General features: G+C 36.1%; 1 protein-coding gene across 3 annotated transcripts; it reads right to left on the bottom strand.

The window, feature by feature from the left end:
• Nucleotides 1–12,310: 12,310 nt before the first annotated feature.
• Nucleotides 12,311–18,502, bottom strand: LOC112771621 (uncharacterized). 3 transcript variants are annotated; one of them, XR_011876214.1, is made up of 4 exons: nt 18,000–18,502; nt 16,386–16,574; nt 14,745–15,578; nt 12,311–13,729 (listed from the first exon to the last, which is right to left on the bottom strand). XR_011876214.1 is itself a non-coding variant. In XM_025816403.3 (3 exons), exons 1-3 carry the CDS (start codon nt 18,201–18,203, stop codon nt 15,090–15,092), a joined length of 882 nt encoding a protein of 293 aa, XP_025672188.1. In that variant the 5' UTR covers nt 18,204–18,502; the 3' UTR covers nt 14,385–15,089. The 3 variants fall into 3 exon arrangements, 1 of the variants encoding a protein (XP_025672188.1); XR_003187129.3 differs by lacking the exon at nt 12,311–13,729 and adding an exon at nt 14,385–14,649; XM_025816403.3 differs by lacking the exon at nt 12,311–13,729 and having other exon boundaries at nt 14,385–15,578.
• Between the last annotated feature and the right edge of the window lie 557 nt (nt 18,503–19,059).

Here is a 19,059-nt window from a genome sequence, read left to right as displayed (position 1 = left end):
ATGACAATTGACAAGAAAACATAAATCTAACACAAGATCTAACAAAATTATACTAAGGAATTCAAATTAAGTAATCAAAACTAGAAATCAACAAGATCCAGTTTAGAATTCAACAAGGGAAGATCAAATCAAACTAGATCTAGAGAGGAACAAGGGTTTCTCTCTCTAGAAGAACAAAAAAAAAAAACAAAAACTAGCTAGAATTGTGTCTAAGTGTGTAATGGATGATCCCCTCTTTCCTCCTAGAATCCTTGGGTCTTTTCCATGCAGAACCAACTTGAATTCGGGCCTGTTGAGCCTCAGAAATCGCCAGGCACGATTTCTTTTAATGAGGTTATGTGAAGCTTGTCAGGCGTACGCGTCATGCACGCGTGCGCGCCGATTGAATTTTCGCGATCCACGCGTGCGCGTCCATCACGCGTGCGCGTCGATGGAGATTTCGCTAATCCACGCGGATGCACCAATCTTCGCGTGCCATTCCCAGCTTTTCGCACCCACGCGTGCGCGTGAGGTGCGCGTGCGCGTCGAAGCTGAATTCTCCAAAATCTAATTCTTCATGTTCCTTCCATTTGTGCATGCTCTCTTTCTCTCTTCTAGGCCATTCTTGCCCTATAAACTCCGGAATCACTCAACAAATACATCACGGCATCGAATGGTAATAAAAGAGGATCAAAATATGGCATTTTTAAGGCAAAAGAAGCATGTTTCCCATCATGAAGCAATATTAGAAAGAGAACACAAAACCATGCAATTCTTGTGAATAAGTGCGGAAACTATTGACAAAACCCCTCAAATTCTACACAATATAAACCACAAAATTGGGGTTTATCATATACACAAAATAATGGACATAAAGAATCAAACAAATCAAAGATCACAATCATAGAAAGAGAATAATGCACACAAGAAGGAAAATAAGTGGTTATAAGATGTAACCACACCATTAGGCTCAAAACTCACAAGCTTGTGTTCTTAGCTCAAAAATCATGTTCCACAATATGTATAATTAAAGCAAGTTCAATGAAAAATTTTTACTCGAATCAATTGGGGTTGCCCTATAAGTAATTTTCTTGGAAAATTTCAATATTTTGACTAAGCTTTTTTTGCAAGCTTATTGTGCAAAATAAGAAAATGCAATAAAAATCCTAAAAGTCCTAAAAATGAGATACAAAAGTGTTGGGATTAGAAATTTGTCGCCCAAAAACACCGATTTGGTCGGACGACCTCCCCACACTTAAAAGTTTGCACCGTCCTCGGTGCATCAAAAGATGAGCAAGGGGGTACGGCGACTTGCCGAGTTGCCACCTTTAGCTGGTGGATCAACCGGTTGCTGCATGTCCTTTATCCAGCTTCCGTTTTTGCTTATAATGACTAATCCTGAAAATAGAAGACAGGATAATAAGAAAAGGAATTGCAAAAAAAAGGAAGCCTAAATTGTTAGAATGGGGTAAATCACTAGAATGGAGTGAGTGAATTAGTGTGACATTGATAAAAGTAAGTGTGCATTCTAACTTGCACGAGGTTTAGAACACACATGCTAACATAAAAAGCTATAGCACAGTTACCAAAAAGGAACATGATTTTTGTCGGTATAGAATTTCTCAATGAATTCTCGTTGCAAGTATAGTTCTAAACCAACAAATAATCCTCTCATGCAAAAATTTAGCTGTCACAAGTAACAAATTCCAATAAAAATAACCTAAGTGTTCAAACTTCACGTCGTTTCTCAAAGGAATTGCAGGGAAGTGTTCTTGCTATTGGTTATGGGACAAGTATTTAGGGGGTTTTGGATAAGGGACGAGAAAAGTAAATTGCAAGAATTAAACTAATAGCTAAGAAAGCTCTTGGCAAGGAATGAGAACTAGAAGTCCTATCCTCATTATCCTCCTCAATTGTGACAAGAATTGTCCATTGCTCCACTTAGTCAACCTTTAACTATGAAGGAAAGTCAAGTGGAAATAATCAATTTAATTCCTCAAGTCCTAGTCAACTCCTAAGGAAAGACTACCTTTAGTGGAATTCAAATCAAGTAGAAACTTTCAATTATTAATCAACAAGAGAGTTTGATAACTAAAGAGTCTCCAATTACTCAACTAAAGCCAAGAGGAGAAAAATCTACACTAAAACCTAACCAAGCATTTTATCAAACACTTGGAAGGCATAAAAGAAAAGCAAGATAAGATTGCAAGAAAAGTAAATCTACAACTACTAATTGCAAGGAAATTAACAACAACAATTCAAATCAACAATAAAAGAACTCAAAACGTGAATTGCATTAAAGGAAAATAGAAGAACAAGTGTGCATCAACAACAAAGTAAACAATTACAAGAATAAAATGCTAAACTAGAGAAAGCAAGGGTAGAAGAACAAGGAATTGAATAGGAAAAGTAAATCAAAGCTTGAATTAAACCTAGATCTAAGAAATCCTAATCTAGATCTAACCTAATTCTAGAGAGAAGAGAGAGCTTCTCTCTCTAGAAACTAACTAAAGCATGATGAAAACTAAACTATGTGATCCCTCCTCCCCCATTGACTCCTCTTGATTTCTGCATATAATAGGCTCTGGAAACAGTTGGATTTGGGCCTGGGCGGCCCAGAATTTTCCCCAAGTGTTTTCACTTTAATGAAGTCATGTAAGAGTATCGACGCGTACACGTGGTTTCCGCGTACGCGTCGCTTGGCAATTTTGCTTTCCCCGCGCACACGTCATGTACGCGTACGCGTCGCCATGCGACTTCAAATTCACGCGCTCGCGTCTGCTACGCGTGTGCATCGATGAATGCATCCCAAATCCTTGATTTTCCATTATTTCTCCACTTTAAAAGCTTTTCTCTTCACTCCTTTGATCCATTCCTAGCCTTTTCAACCTGAAATCACAAACAAACACATCAAGGCATCTAGTGGAATCAAAGGTGATTTAAAATTAACGAATTAAAATCCTAAAAAGCATGTTTTCACACTTAAGCACAAATTAAGGAGAATTTATAAAACCATGCTATTTCATTGGATAAATGTGGGAATAATGGATGAAATCCACTCAAATTAAGCATAAAATGTACCACGAAATAGTGGTACATCAAATCTCCCCACACTCAAACTAAGCATGTCCTCATGCTTAACCAAGAAAGAGACAAAGGATATCAACATTTATTCAATGTAAACTAACTACATGCAATCTATCTAAATGAATGCAATTACTTTGTCAAAATAAATCAATTCCCAAGAAAGCATATATAAGCACAAGGGCTAAAGGTATTGACAAATAAGCCAAATCACAATTGAATTGAGTTATTAAAGGTTTTACAAACTTGCAAGAGAAGTGATGATTGTAGGTGAAAACATGTAATTGAGCAATCGAACCTTCACCGAAAGTGTTTGCACTCTAGTCGCTCAAGTGTTTAGGGTTGATTCACTCAATTCTCCCCTAATCAGGCTTTCCAAGATTTGTTTTTCATCTAACAATCAACAATTATTTCATGCATGCATACAAATATCATGAGGACTTATCCATAGGTTGTAATGGGGCTAGGGTCAAGGTAGGATGCATATGGTCAAGTAGACTTGAGATTTGAATATTTGATAAGCTTAAACTTCCCACCTAACCTATATAACAACCAATACAATTTCAAAGCTAACCTAACTACCCACTCTTCACTCTTTTTTTCACATACTCATGCATTCTTTCTCTTTTTTATCACAACTCATATGCATTGATTATTTTTAAACTTCACTTTGGGGCATTTTGTCCCCTTTTTATTGCTTTTCTTTTTTTTTCTTTTCTTTCTATTTTTTTTATTTCTTTTTCCATTTTTTCTTTTTATTTTCTCATTTTTTTCTTTTCAAACTAAAATATATACAAAACTACCAACGCATATGGTTTTACATTTAATTAACACATGAGCATGTACCCAATTCCCATGATTTCAATAAAGATACAACACACACCTTTTCCCAACCAATGTCCCAAGTTTCCCCAGACTTGAATGATACACACTCACTAGCCTAAGCTAATCAAAGATCCAAATAAAGGATATTTATTGTTTTTCGCTTTAAGACTTTTAATGTGCTAAAATTATGAATAAGTGTGTTGATCGTAGGCTCAAAGTTGGCTAACAAAGGAAGATAAAAGGTAAGGCTATTTGGGTAAGTGAGCTAGATGAAATGATGGCGTCAATCATATAAATGCATGTATACACATAATAATGGACATAAAGAATCAAACAAATCAAATATCACAATCATAGAAAGAGAATAATGCACACAAGAAGGAAAATAAGTGGTTATAAGATGTAACCACACCATTAGGCTCAAAACTCACAAGCTTGTGTTCTTAGCTCAAAAATCATGTTCCACAATATGTATAACTAAAGCAAGTTCAATGAAAAATTTTTACTCGAATCAATTGGGTTTGCCCCTATATGTAATTTTCTTGGAAAATTTCAATATTTTGACTAAGCTTATTTTGCAAGCTTATTGTGCAAAGTAAGAAAATGCAATAAAAATCCTAAAAGACCTAATAATGAGATGCAAAAGTGTTGAAATTAGAAATTTGTCACCCAAAAACGCCGATTTGGTTGGACGACCTTTCCACACTTAAATGTTTGCACCGTCCTCGGTGCATCAAAAGATGAGCAAGGGGGTACGGCGACTTGCCGAGTTGCCACCTTCAGCTGGTGAATCAACTGGTTGCTGCATGTTCTTTGTCCAGCTTCCGTTTTTGCTTATAATGACTCATCCTCAGAATAGAAGACAGGATAGTAAGAAAAGGAATTGCAAAAGCAAGGAAGCCTAAATTGTTGGAATGGGGTAAATCACTAGAATGGAGTGAGTGAATTAGTGTGACATTGATAAAAGTAAGTGTGCATTCTAAGTTTCGCGCGGTTTAGGACACACATGCTAACATAAAAAGCTATGTCACAGTTACCAAAAAGGAACATGATTTTTGTCGGTATAGAATTTCTCAATGAATTCTCGTTGCAAGTATAGTTCTAAACTAACAAATAATCCTCTCATGCAAAAATTTGGTTGTCACAAGTAACAAATCCCAATAAAAATAACCTAAGTATTCAAACCTCGGGTCGTCTCTCAAAGAAATTGTAGGGAAGTGTTCTTGCTATTGGTTATGGGACAAGTATTTCGGGGGTTTTGGATAAGGGACGAGAAAAATAAATTGCAAGAATTAAACTAATAGCTAAGAAAGCTCTTGGCAAGGAATGAGAACTAGAAGTCCTATCCTCATTATCCTCCTCAATTATGACTAGAATTGTCCATTGCTCCACTTAGTCAACCTCTAACTATGAAGAAAAGTCAAGTGGAAATAATCAATTTGATTCCTCAAGTCCTAGTCAACTCCTAAGAAAAGACTAGCTTTAGTGGAATTCAAATCAACTAGCAACTTTAAATTATTAATCAACAAGAGAGTTTGATAACTCAAGAGTCTCCAATTACTCAACTAAAGCCAAGAGGAGAAAAATCTAGACTAAAACCCAACCAAGCATTTTATCAAACACTTGGAACGCATAAAAGAAAAGCAAGATAAGATTGCAAGAAAAGTAAATCTACAACTATTAATTGCAAGGAAATTAACAACAACAATTCAAATCAACAATAAAAGAACTCAAAATGTGAATTGCATTAAAGGAAAATAGAAGAACAAGTGTGCATCAACAACAAAGTAAACAATTACAAGAATAAAATGCTAAACTAGAGAAAGCAAGGGTAGAAGAACAAGGAATTGAAGAGAAAAAGTAAATCAAAGCATGAATTAAACCTAGAACTAAGAAATCCTAATCTAGATCTAACCTAATTCTAGAGAGAAGAGAGAGCTTCTCTCTCTAGAAACTAACTAAAGCATGATGAAAACTAAACTATGTGATCCCCCCCCCCTTTGACTCTTCTTATTTTCTGCATATAATAGGCTCTGGAAACAGTTAGATTTGGGCCTGGACTGCCCATAATTCACCCCCAGTGTTTTCACTTTAATGAAGTCACGTGTGAGCATCGACGCGTTACGCGTGGGTCACGCGTACGCGTCGCTTGGCAATTTTGCTTTCCACGCGCATACGTCATGTACGCGTACGCGTCGCCATGCGACTTCAAATTCACGCGGGCGCGTCAATGAATGCATCACAAATCCTTGATTTTCCATGATTTCTCCACTTTGCAAGCTTTTCTCTTCACTCCTTTGATCTATTCCTAGCCTTTTCAACCTGAAATCACTAACAAACACATCAAGGCATCTAGTGGAATCAAAGGTGATTTAAAATCAACCAATTAAAAGGCTAAAAGGCATATTTTTACACTTAAGCACAAATTAAGGAGAATTTATAAAACCATGCTATTTCATTGGATAAATATGGGAATAATGGATTAAATCTACTCAAATTAAGCATAAAATGTACCACGTAATAGTGGTGCATCAATCTCCCCACAATTAAACCAAGCATGTCCTCATGCTTAACCAAGAAAGAGACAAAGGATATGAAAATTTATTCAATGTAAACTAACTACATGCAATCTATCTAAATGAATGCAATTACTTGGTCAAAATAAATCAATTCCCAAGAAAGCATATATAAGCACAAGGGCTAAAGGTATTGACAACTAAGCCAAACCACAATTGAATTGAGTTATTAAAGGTTTTACAAACTTGCAAGGAAAGTGATGATTGTAGGTGAAAACATGTAATTGAGCAATCGAACCCTCACCGGAAGTGTTTGCACTTTAGTCGCTCAAGTGTTTAGGGTTGATTCACTCAATTCTCCCCTAATCAGGCTTTCCAAGATTTGTTTTTCATCTAACAATCAACAATTATTTCATGCATGCATACAAATATCATGAGGACTTATCCATAGGTTGTAATGGGCTAGGATCAAGGTAGGATGCATATGGTCAAGTGGACTTGAGATTTGAATCTTTTATAAGCCTAAACTTCCCACCTAACCTATATAACAACAAATACAATTTCAAAGCTGACCTAACTACCCATTCTTCACTTTTTTTTTCACATACTCATGCATTCTTTCTCTTTTTTATCACAACTCATATGCATTGATTATTATTAAACTTCACTTTGGGGCATTTTGTCCCCTTTTTCTTGCTTTTCTTTTTATTTTTCTTTTCTTTCTATTTTTTTCTTTTTCTTTTTCCATTTCTTTTTATTTTCTCATTTTTTTCTTTTCAAACTAAAATATATACAAAAGTACCAATGCATATGGTTTTACATTTAATTAACACATGAACATGTATCCAATTTCCATGATTTCAAGAAAGATACAACACACACCTTTTCCCAACCAATGTCCCAAGTTTTCCCACACTTGAATGATACACACTCACTAGCCTAAACTAATCAAAGATTCAAATAAAAGACAATTATTGTTTTTCGCTTTAAGGCTTGTAATGTGCTAAAATTAAGAACAAGTAGGTTGATCGTAGGCTCAAAGTTGGCTAACAATGGAGGATAAAAGGTAAGGCTATATGGGTAAGTGAGCTAGCTGAAATGATGGCCTCAATCATATAAATGCACGTATACACAGAATAATCGACATAAAGAATCAAACAAACCAAAGATCACAATCATAGAAAGAGAATAATGCACACAAGAAGGAAAATAAGTGGTTATAAGATGTAACCACACTATTAAGCTCAAAACTCACAAGCTTGTGTTCTTAGCTCAAAAATCATGTTCCACAATATGTATAACTAAAGCAAGTTCAATGAAAAATTTTTACTCGAATCAATTGGGTTTGCCCTATATGTAATTTTCTTGGAAAATTTCAATATTTTGACTAAGCTTATTTTGCAAGCTTATTGTGCAAAATAAGAAAATGCAATAAAAATCCTAAAAGTCCTAAAAATGAGATACAAAAATATTGAGATTAAAAATTTGTCGCCCAAAAACACCGATTTGGTCGGACGACCTCCCCACACTTAAAAGTTTGCACCGTCTTCAGTGCATCAAAAGATGAGAAAGGGGGTACGGCGACTTGCCGAGTTGCCACCTTCAGCTGGTGGATCAACCGGTTGCTGCATGTTCTTTGTTCAGCTTCCGTTTTTGCTTATAATGACTCATCCTGAAAATAGAAGACAGGATAAAAAGAAAAGGAATTGCAAAAGCAAGAAAGCCTAAATTGTTGGAGTAAGGTAAATCACTAGAATGGAGTGAATGAATTAGTGTGACATTGATAAAAGTAAGTGTGCATTCTAAGTTGCGTGCGGTTTAGAACACACATGCTAACATAAAAAGCTATGTCACAGTTACCAAAAAGGAACATGATTTTTCTTGGTATAGAATTTCTCAATGAATTCTCGTTGCAAGTATAGTTCTAAACCAACAAATAATCCTCTCATGCAAAAATTTGGTTGTCACAAGTAACAAATTCCAATAAAAATAAATTAAGTATTCAAACCTCGGGTCATCTCTCAAAGGAATTGCAGGGAAGTGTTCTTGCTATTGGTTATGGGACAAGTATTTAGGTGGTTTTGGATAAGGGACGAGAAAAGTAAATTGCAAGAATTAAACTAATAGCTAAGAAAGCTCTTGGCAAGGAATGAGAACTAGAAGTCCTATCCTCATTATCCTCCTCAATTGTGACAAGAATTTTCCATTGCTCCACTTAATCAACCTCTAACTATGAAGGAAAGTCAAGTGGAAATAATCAATTTAATTCCTCAAGTCATAGTCAACTCCTAAGGAAAGACTAGCTTTAGTGGAATTCAAATCAACTAGCAACTTTCAATTGTTAATCAACAAGAGAGTTTGATAACTCAAGAGTCTCCAATTACTCAACTAAAGCCAAGAGGAGAAAAATCTACACTAAAACCCAACCAAGCATTTTATCAAACACTTGGAAGGCATAAAAGAAAACTAAGAGAAGATTGCAAGAAAAGTAAATCTACAACTACTAATTTCAAGGAAATTAACAAAAACAATTCAAATCAACAATAAAAGAACTCAGAACGTGAATTGCATTAAAGGAAAATAGAAGAACAAGTGTGCATCAACAACAAAGTAAATAATTACAAGAATAAAATGCTAGGCTAGAGAAAACAAGCGTAGAAGAACAAGGAATTGAAGAGGAAAAGTAAATCAAAGCATGAATTAAACCTAGATCTAAGAAATCCTAATCAAGATCTAACCTAATTCTAGAGAGAAGAGAGAGCTTCTCTCTCTAGAAACTAACTAAAGCATGATGAAACTAAACTATGTGATCCCCCCCTCTTTGACTCCTCTTGATTTCTGCATATAATAGGCTCTGGAAACAGTTGGATTTGGGCCTAGGCGACCCAGAATTCGCCCGCAGTGTTTTCACTTTAATGAAGTCATGTGCGAGCATCGACGCGTATGCGTAGGTCACGCGTACGCGTCGCTTGGCAATTTTGCTTTCCACGTGCACACGTCATGTACGCGTACGCATTGCCATGCGACTTAAAATTCACGTGCGCGCATCTGCTACGCGTGCGCATCAATGAATGCATCCCAAATCCTTGATTTTCCATGATTTCTCCACTTTGCAAGCTTTTCTCTTCACTCATTTGATCCATTCCTAGCCTTTTCAACCTGAAATCACTAACAAACACATCAAGGCATCTAGTGGAATCAAAGGTGATTTAAAATTAACCAATTAAAAGCCTAAAAAGCATGTTTTCACACATAAACACAAATTAAGGAGAATTTATAAAATCATGCTATTTCATTGAATAAATGTGGGAATAATGGATGAAATCCACTCAAATTAAGCATAAAATGTACCACGAAATAGTGGTGCATCAAATATCCCCACACTTAAACCAAACTTGTCCTCATGCTTAACCAAGAAAGAGACAAAGGATATCAACATTTATTCAATGTAAACTAACTACATGCAATCTACCTACATGCAATCTATCTAAATGAATGCAATTACTTGGTCAAAATAAATCAATTCCCAAGAAAGCATATATAAGCACAAGGGCTAAAGGTATTGACAATTAAGCCAAACCACAATTGAATTGAGTTATTAAAGGTTTTACACACTTGCAAGAAAAGTGATGATTGTAGGTGAAAACATGTAATTGAGTAATCGAACCCTCACCGGAAGTGTTTGCACTCTAGTCGCTCAAGTGTTTAGAGTTGATTCACTCAATTCTCCCCTAATCAGGCTTTCCAAGATTTGTTTTTCATCTAACAATCAACAATTATTTCATGCATGCATACAAATATCATGAGGACTTATCCATAGGTTGTAATGGGGTTAGGGTCAAGGTAGGATGTATATGGTCAAGTGGACTTGAGATTTGAATCTTTAATAAGCTTAAACTTCCTACCTAACCTATATAACAACCAATACAATTTCAAAGCTAATCTAACTACTCATTTTTCACTTTTTTTCACATACTTATGCATTCTTTCTCTTTTTGATCACAACTCATATGCATTGATTATTATTAAACTTCACTTTGGGGCATTTTGTCCCCTTTTTATTGCTTTTCTTTTTCTTTTTCTTTTCTTTCTATTTTTTTTTCTTTTTTTCCATTTTTTTCTTTTTATTTTCTCATTTTTTTCTTTTCAAACTAAAATATATACAAAAGTACCAATGCATATGGTTTTACTTTAAATTAACACATGAGCATGTACCTAATTCTCATGATTTCAATAAAGATATAACACACACCTTTTCCCAACCAATGTCCCAAGTTTCCCCACACTTGAATGATACACACTCACTAGTCTAAACTAATCAAAGATCCAAATAAAGGACATTTATTATTTTTCACATTAAGGTTTGTAATGTGCTAAAATTAAGAACAAGTGGGTTGATCGTAGGCTCAAATTTGGCTAACAATGGATGATAAAAGGTAAGGCTATTTGGGTAAGTGAGTTAGATGAAATGATGGCCTCAATCATATAAATGCATGTATACACAGAATAATGGATATAAAGAATAAAACAAATCAAAGATCACAATCATAGAAAGAGAATAATGCACACAAGAAGGAAAATAAGTGGTTATAAGAAGTAACCACACCATTTGGCTCAAAACTCACAAGCTTGTGTTCTTAGCTCAAAAATCATGTTCCACAATATGTATAATTAAAGCAAGTTCAATGAAAAATTTTTACTCGAATCAATTGGGGGTTGCCCTATAAGTAATTTTCTTGGAAAATTTTAATATTTTAACTAAGCTTATTTTGCAAGCTTATTGTGCAAAATAAGAAAATGCAATAAAAATCCTAAAAGACCTAAAAATGAGATGCAAAAGTGTTGGGATTAGAAATTTGTTACCCAAAAATGCCGATTTGGTCGGATGACCTCCCTACACTTAAAAGTTTGCACCGTCCTCGGTGCATCAAAAGATGAGTAAGGGGGTACGGCGACTTGCCGAGTTGCCACCTTCAGCTGGTGGATCAACCGATTGCTGCATGTTCTTTGTCCATCTTCCGTTTTTGCTTATAATGACTCATCCTGAAAATAGAAGACAGGATAGTAAGAAAAGGAATTGCAAAAGAAAGGAAGCCTAAATTGTTGGAATGGGATAAATCACTAGAATGGAGTGAGTGAATTAGTGTACTTGATAAAAGTAAGTGTGCATTCTAAGTTTCGCGCGGTTTAGAACACACATGCTAACATAAAAAGCTATGTCACAGTTACCAAAAAGGAACATGATTTTTGTCGGTATAGGATTTCTCACTGAATTCTCGTTGCAAGTATAGTTCTAAACCAACAAAGAATCCTCCCATGTAAAAATTTGGTTGTCACAAGTAATAAATTCCAATAAAAATAACCTAAGTATTCAATCCTCGGGTCGTCTCTCAAAGGAATTGCAGGGAAGTGTTCTTGCTATTGGTTTTGGGACAAGTATTTAGGGGGTTTTGGATAAGGGACGAGAAAAGTAAATTGCAAGAATTAAACTAATAGCTAAAAAAGCTCTTAGCAAGGAATGAGAACTAGAAGTCCTATCCTCATTATCCTCCTCAATTATGACTAGAATTGTCCATTGCTCCACTTAGTCAACCTCTAACTATGAAGGAAAGTCAAGTGGAAATAATCAATTTGATTCCTCAAGTCCTAGTCAAATCCTAAGGAAATACTAGCTTTAGTGGAATTCAAATCAACTAGCAACTTTCAATTATTAATCAACAAGACAGTTTGATAACTGAAGAGTCTCCAATTACTCAACCAAAGCCAAGAGGAGAAAAATCTACACTAAAACCCAACCAAGCTTTTTATCAAACACTTCGAAGGCATAAAAGAAAAGCAAGATAAGATTACAAGAAAAGTAAATCTACAACTACTAATTGCAAGGAAATTAACAACAACAATTCAAATCAACAATAAAGGAACTCAAAACGTGAATTGCATTAAAGGAAAATAGAAGAACAAGTGTACATTAACAACAAAGTAAACAATTACAAAAATTAAATGCTAAACTAGAGAAAGCAATGGTAGAAGAACAAGGAATTGAAGAGGAACAGTAAATCAAAGCATGAATTAAACCTAGATATAAGAAATCTTAATCAAGATCTAACATAATTCTAGAGAGAAGAGAGAGCTTCTATCTCTAGAAACTAATTAAAGCATGATGAAAACTAAACTATGTGATCCCCTCCCCCCCCCTTGACTCCTCTTTATTTCTGCATATAATAGGGTCTGGAAATAGTTGGATTTGGGCCTGGGCGGCCCAGAATTCGCCCCCGACGTTTTCACTTTAATGAAGTCATGTGCGAGCATCGACGCGTACACGTACGCGTCGCTTGGCAATTTTGTTTTCCACGCGCACGCGTCATGTACGCGTATGCGTTGCCATACGACTTCAAATTCACGCGCACGCGTCTGCTACGCGTGCGCGTCGATGAATGCATCCCAAATCCTTCATTTTCCATGATTTTTCCACTTTGCATGCTTTTCTCTTCACTCCTTTGATCCATTCCTAGCCTTTTCAACTTGAAATCACTAGCAAACACATCAAGGCATCTAGTGGAATCACAGGTGATTTAAAATTAACCAATTAAAGGTCTAAAAAGCATATTTTCACACTTAAGCACAAATTAAGGAGAATTTATAAAACCATGCTATTTCATTGGATAAATGTGGGAATAATGGATGAAATCCACTCTCAAATTAAGAATAAAATGTACCACGAAATAGTGGTGCATCATGGATCTTCACCTCCAAAGGGGGTTTCTTCCCGATCTGCATGGGTTCTCTGACCTCGAAAATCGGTCTCTAGCTTATCGAGTTTTTCTTCCAAATTCCTTCGTCATTGTACCTCCCTTTTTAAAGCTTGTTCGGATTCTCGTTGTCGCTCTAATTCCATCTTGAGCTGCTCCAACCATCCCTGGTGTCCATGCACCAAACCCATATGTTCTGCCGAGTTTTAGTTTACCATGTCCTCAAGTGGTTGGATTTCCGAATTTATTCTTCTGTGTTGTGGGTTTCGTGAAGGCCCTGCCCATTGTGGCCATCTGTTCAATCTTGTCGTGGAGGTACTACAAGCCACGATCATCATTGTGATATTCTGGTTCGGATTTGGATGCCATATGTCCGTCTTTAGGACGATTATCCGCCATAATTGGGTATAGACATGCGGGTCCCAGGCAATGGTGCTAATATTGCGAGGGTTACCTGAAACTGGGTTGCTTTGAGCCTGAGCATGAGGTCCAAACTCCTTTTGAGGCAGCGTCCAACATCTACTGGTGTCGAGGTGTCGCGGTCCAAGTTCGTCGTGAGGAGGTAGGTGGTGGTACCTGCAAAAGACTCCGATGTTTAAATTAACAAGAGTTTTAGACAAATTTTTAATAGATTGGGTTCGAAGTATACTTGAGGATATCAGAGTATTTGTAAGTGTAAATATAGAGTTGATAACCACCTTTTACAGTGGTTCCACCTTTGATGGTGGGATGTTGTTTCTCTTTGGTTAGGGAGGTTAAGATCTCCTTTCTAAAGGAATAGGAGACACAGTAGGAATTGATTACTTATTTAGATAAGTAAATTTACACTTGTGTTGTTGTGACCAATCTCTTTGAGGTCCAGTGGGAGATGATTCGCTCGATATCTATAGATTGAACTTTATTCATTTTGGGCCTGACTAAGTAGTAGATCAGGTATGAACACCCCATCTCTACTCTTTAATTAAAAATCACCATTAAGTGTACTAACATATGGTATGGTTTGAAAGATTTTATCTATAGTAACAGTGAATTAGACCTAAATAAACTTATCCTTTAAGAGCTCTTCAAACATGATGTCTTTATCTAGTGGAGAGACTCCTTTATACAGTTTTAGACCGTCCATATCAGTAATTTCAATTATATCAAGCTACTAGCTAATTAAACACTAGAGATAAAGTTATTAATAATAGGTTGCAAACAGAAATAGATAAAAAGGATCTTCAACCCAACATTCAATAACCCACCCAAGTTATTAAATACTTTATTGATATCCTTATAATGAATCATACATTAGTACATTACAAAGAAAAAAGCACAAAAAGCACAATACGCATGATAAAAAGAATAATAAAAAGAATGTGCTCACGGCTGCTGCAACCTTATGATTATTTTCTCCAATGCTTAAGCATTCATATTCCTCTGCTATTTACAACTTCTAAAACAATATCAATCAAAGGTGGGAGAAATATACTCCCTCGATTTCCATGCATTTATAACTGGAAATTCAGTACATCCTTGGTTAATAAAAGAATGTAACAAAATTTCACATTGACTAATACAGGAACAGAAAGAGTATATATTAATCTCGCACCTGTTGTAATGGTATCAATGATGCTGTTTGGCCCTCAACAGCTGAAAGACTCTACCTAGTCTATTAAGGAAGCACAACTCTCGAACTTCAGTATCAGAAGAAAATGCAAACAGACCTGGAGATCAGGAACTCAGTCGCTTCAAAGGGAGGCACTGAGGATGTTCATTGACAACCATATCGACTGATAACTCAAGTAACAAAATTGTAGATCTTCAAGAGAAAACCACATGATTCAGCTATTCCAACTAGTGAACCAGCCCGTTCTAGTCCATAAGAAGTCACTTCTATGTTCCGTACTTGAACAGCAAAGCCATTTTAGAGGTACCTTGTACTAGAATTTACATATCACTTGACAGGCCGTACCCCAACCGTTTTTACGCGGAACCGGTACTGGGGCAAAGATTCTTCATCTTCATTGTCGTCATCGTCTTCACTAGAATCATCTTCAACACTGTCCCATCGTGCATAGTCCAGAGCTGAATGCCCTTTCGGTTTTGGAATCATTTGCCACCCTTTCGTTTGTTGCTCGGTTGATTCCCTGTTCAGTGCTTTAGGTGCTACAGCCTCTGCTTTTGACTTTTCAGGCTCACTGTTCTGGTCTCTTCCATCTTTGGATGGGAACTTGGATTTTGTATCTTGAGAAGCACATTCAGCACTTACGATATCTTTCCGGAGCTCAACCTTCTGATCAATTCTAATATCCGAAGTTGCCAAGTACTTACCTCCCATTGATTCCTCATTATTCTCTCCTCCTAGTATGACCTCAGGACTGTCTTCTGATTCTTCTTCCTGCTCTTCAAACTCCTCTTCCGACTCTGGTATTGGAGCAAGTGTCTTCACTTGAGCAAGCCAATACAAAAAAAAAAAAGGGGGGGGGGGGGGGGGGGATTACTACCAGTTGACAACGTATTTAATTTAGAATGTGTGTCTGTGTGTGTTGGTGCATCGCTACACATGAAACAGTCATCATTTTTGTTTCTATCAACCTAAAATTAGACTATACCCTACAAATACTATAGCTCACATATAGTCAAAGTTGGCAAGACAAATTTAAATTGTTCACGCACAAATCAGAAGACTGCCCAATGTAGCCAAACACACCTAAAGGGATGCCTAATGCAAAAGTAATCATCATCTTCATCATATTTGCTACTGAATACTTTAGCAATTTACACCCATCATCATTAACTCCAATAAATAAAATATGTTTAAAGAATAGCCATATATATACCAGATTTTCTTTATCTACTCTCCTTATTGTTTTCCCACCTCTTCCTATTTCTCTCTCTTCACTTCTCACTTATTAAATGGAAATCTTGAAAGTGCTTTTAACCATCAAATAATTTATTGTTCACATTTTAACTTGCACATGCACTTGATCAATATCTCACTAATAACTACAACAGGATGAGAGAGAAAGGAAAGGCACTAGGAAAAATGAAAAAAGAAACAGAAACGAAGAAAAACCTAACCAAAAATAAAATAAAGCCATCCAAATTATAAGGGCTGTAATGATAACAACTATGTTATCTCAAGGGTACAGATGACACGTTCATCTCTCAGTACCTTAAAGCCATGTTAACAGTTGTACAATGTATGCAACTGCAGCAGAAACAAAATACAGAGGAGACAACAACCTACCAACTGTGTCTTCAAGCGAGCGTGAAGATTTTGATATACTTCTGAGGATGGGTTCAACTCTAAAAGTCTATTGACATCAAAAAGCGCTGAATGGTACTCCTTCAAGGTGACTAGTGTTTGAGCCCTCAGCATCAATGCCCCACTGTGGTTTTGATCAAGCTCAAGCACTGAGGTACACTCTTCTGCTGCCTGAAACAGTAGCAACAATAATTGATTGTAGTCATTGTTTCCAACACAAAAGTATTGAAACAGAAATCATACAACAAAAGCCTGCAACTACACAGATGGAGCGTCATTATTCCTAAATACAGAATACATAATACACAGTAAGCTAAAGTCTCAGTTTTTTTTCCTATTTTTTTTGTTTTTCGTCCACATCCGGAATATCAACTGTGGAACACGCTGACTAATACTCGTTGGCTTGTAGGCACCTTGATGGATGAGACAATTGGCCTGGAGTTTCAAGAACTATAAGAAACAGATAATTCAACACCAACAGAGCAGCTAAATGGAAAGTTGGTAGCGTTGTTACAATTATAAGTCACAGATTTTTCAATTCAAGCAAGCATGTTTCGTTCGCAAGTTATACTTTTGCGCATAATTCCCAGCAAGTTTGCTGTACGTCCAGATGAAATTTTCATGTCCAAGTGCAATATGTTTACCATTTTTTCTTTTTTCCTTTATTTGTCTTTCTCCATAACTACTGGTACTATCCTCGGTCCACTATAAATTTTCATATGGAGCAAAGTTGGTTCATGGAAGCTATAAAGCTCTCTCGAAGCTCAATTTTCCATTCACAAGAATCAAATCCAAGATCTTGCTCAAGGGGAAGAAATGTTAACCCAATCAACTGAATCAAGAGTTCGTATATTTACTAGCTTTTCAGTAAAGAAGCATTCACTCTCACAATCAGCCCCTTAAACTTCAACTAATTCAAATTACACCCATAACAAAACATCGCATAACCTATTACCAATAACAGCTTAAAACTCCAAAATTGGGTTCTCTGACTATTAAAATTGATGCTCATATTAAATCCTCTCTAGTTAGATAATGATGCTCCAGTGATTAAAGACCAATATGACTATGACCCCAAATTCAAAACTATCAGAACTCTCCTAACAGAGCGTGAACGTGTCACATGTTAATTCATTTGCAGCTTCCAAAAAAAATGGCCATAGGGACCCAAAAAAAATTACTCTCAAATATGTCACTTATCAGCACATAACCGAATAACAAATAGCAATTTAATTCCTAGGAATTGAAAACAAGAATGCTCTGTACTTTATATGAACTACTTATCTATCTATATTAGGTGATAGGGATCTCTTTATAAGTCCGAATTTTTAATCCTCAACAAACTTTAATTATCAAATCAATTTCTAACCTTTTATTTTGTTAGACAAACTAATCTCGCATCAAATTTCAGTAAGAAAAAAATCAGATAAGTCAATCCATATCATTATTTACTATGAATTCCTAAAAATTTTAAAATCCTCGTATCAGTTCCTCCATACATACGATGAAGAATCTGAAAGGACTACTTTGTTCAATGAAATAAAAATTTGGAGATTAATTTGGTCCATAAAATGTCAAGGGAAAAGAAAGTTTGACCTTTTTGAAATGGTGAAGTTTGAGGTAACAAGCAGCGCGATTGCTGTGGAGAGCGATCTTGTGGGGTTTGGTTTTAGCGAGGGCGATCGCGTCCGTGTAAAACCCTAATGCTTCCCTGTAACGCCCCTCACGGTACATCTGGTGCCCCCTCTCTATCTTGTTGTTATTGTTGGTCGTAGTGATAGTCCCTTTCTCCTTCTCCATAACAACTACTCTACTCTCTTGTATCTCTGATTCTTATTACTAGTAGTAGCTCAGCTGCCACATAAGCTGTGCTGTGCCGTGTCTGGCTGCTTTATTTATTTATACACGGGGACTCGGGGCGCAGACCAGGTATTGTTGATGACCAGGGTTGTAGTGAGGGGATAGGGTGGGTTTTTTTTCTCTGTCCGATCCCGTTCTGTCTTCTTTTTACTTCGCTACTATCTGCAAATTCGTCATACTCCTATCATGGGTAATAGATTGTTGGAATGAATCTTAATTTTTTTAAGAATTGAAAGAATAAAATGATATTTTTTATTTTTTATTTTATAAGTGAAAATAAAAAAATATTAAAGAGAGAATATTAGAAAGTTAGAAACTATATTTTATTTTCTTAATTTTTTAATAATCGAGAGAATTTATTTTTATAAATCATAGTTAAAAAAATTGGATTGGACTGACCGATTCGATCAAAAAATCATTGAACTGGATTTCTGAGCGATTCGATTGATCAATATGATCGGACAAGAAATAGAATTATAGAGAATCGGATTGAACCGGTCGGTTATGATGAAAATCGAAAAATCGGCAGTTTTTGTTCACCGGCCGTTTGAAAGTTTTTTTTTTTTAATTTACTTGCTAAAACGACGTCATTTTGGTTTTTCAAAAAAAAATTTAAAAAAAAAAAAGAAAGACTCGAACGAGACTTCTAATTTCCCCTCCATCTCTGTTCCCCATCCCTAATCCCCTAAAACACACCGGCTAATCCTCCCCCTCACCTCACCTCACATCCTCACCTCACCTCACCTCACTATGTCACTCACCGCGCCACGGCCGCCCGCCGGTCTGTATCGTCTTC

Source organism: Arachis hypogaea, chromosome 18 (assembly GCF_003086295.3).
Source record: "Arachis hypogaea cultivar Tifrunner chromosome 18, arahy.Tifrunner.gnm2.J5K5, whole genome shotgun sequence".
Classification (NCBI taxonomy): Eukaryota; Viridiplantae; Streptophyta; class Magnoliopsida; order Fabales; family Fabaceae; genus Arachis; species Arachis hypogaea.
This window is presented reverse-complemented; position numbering and strand designations above follow the sequence as displayed.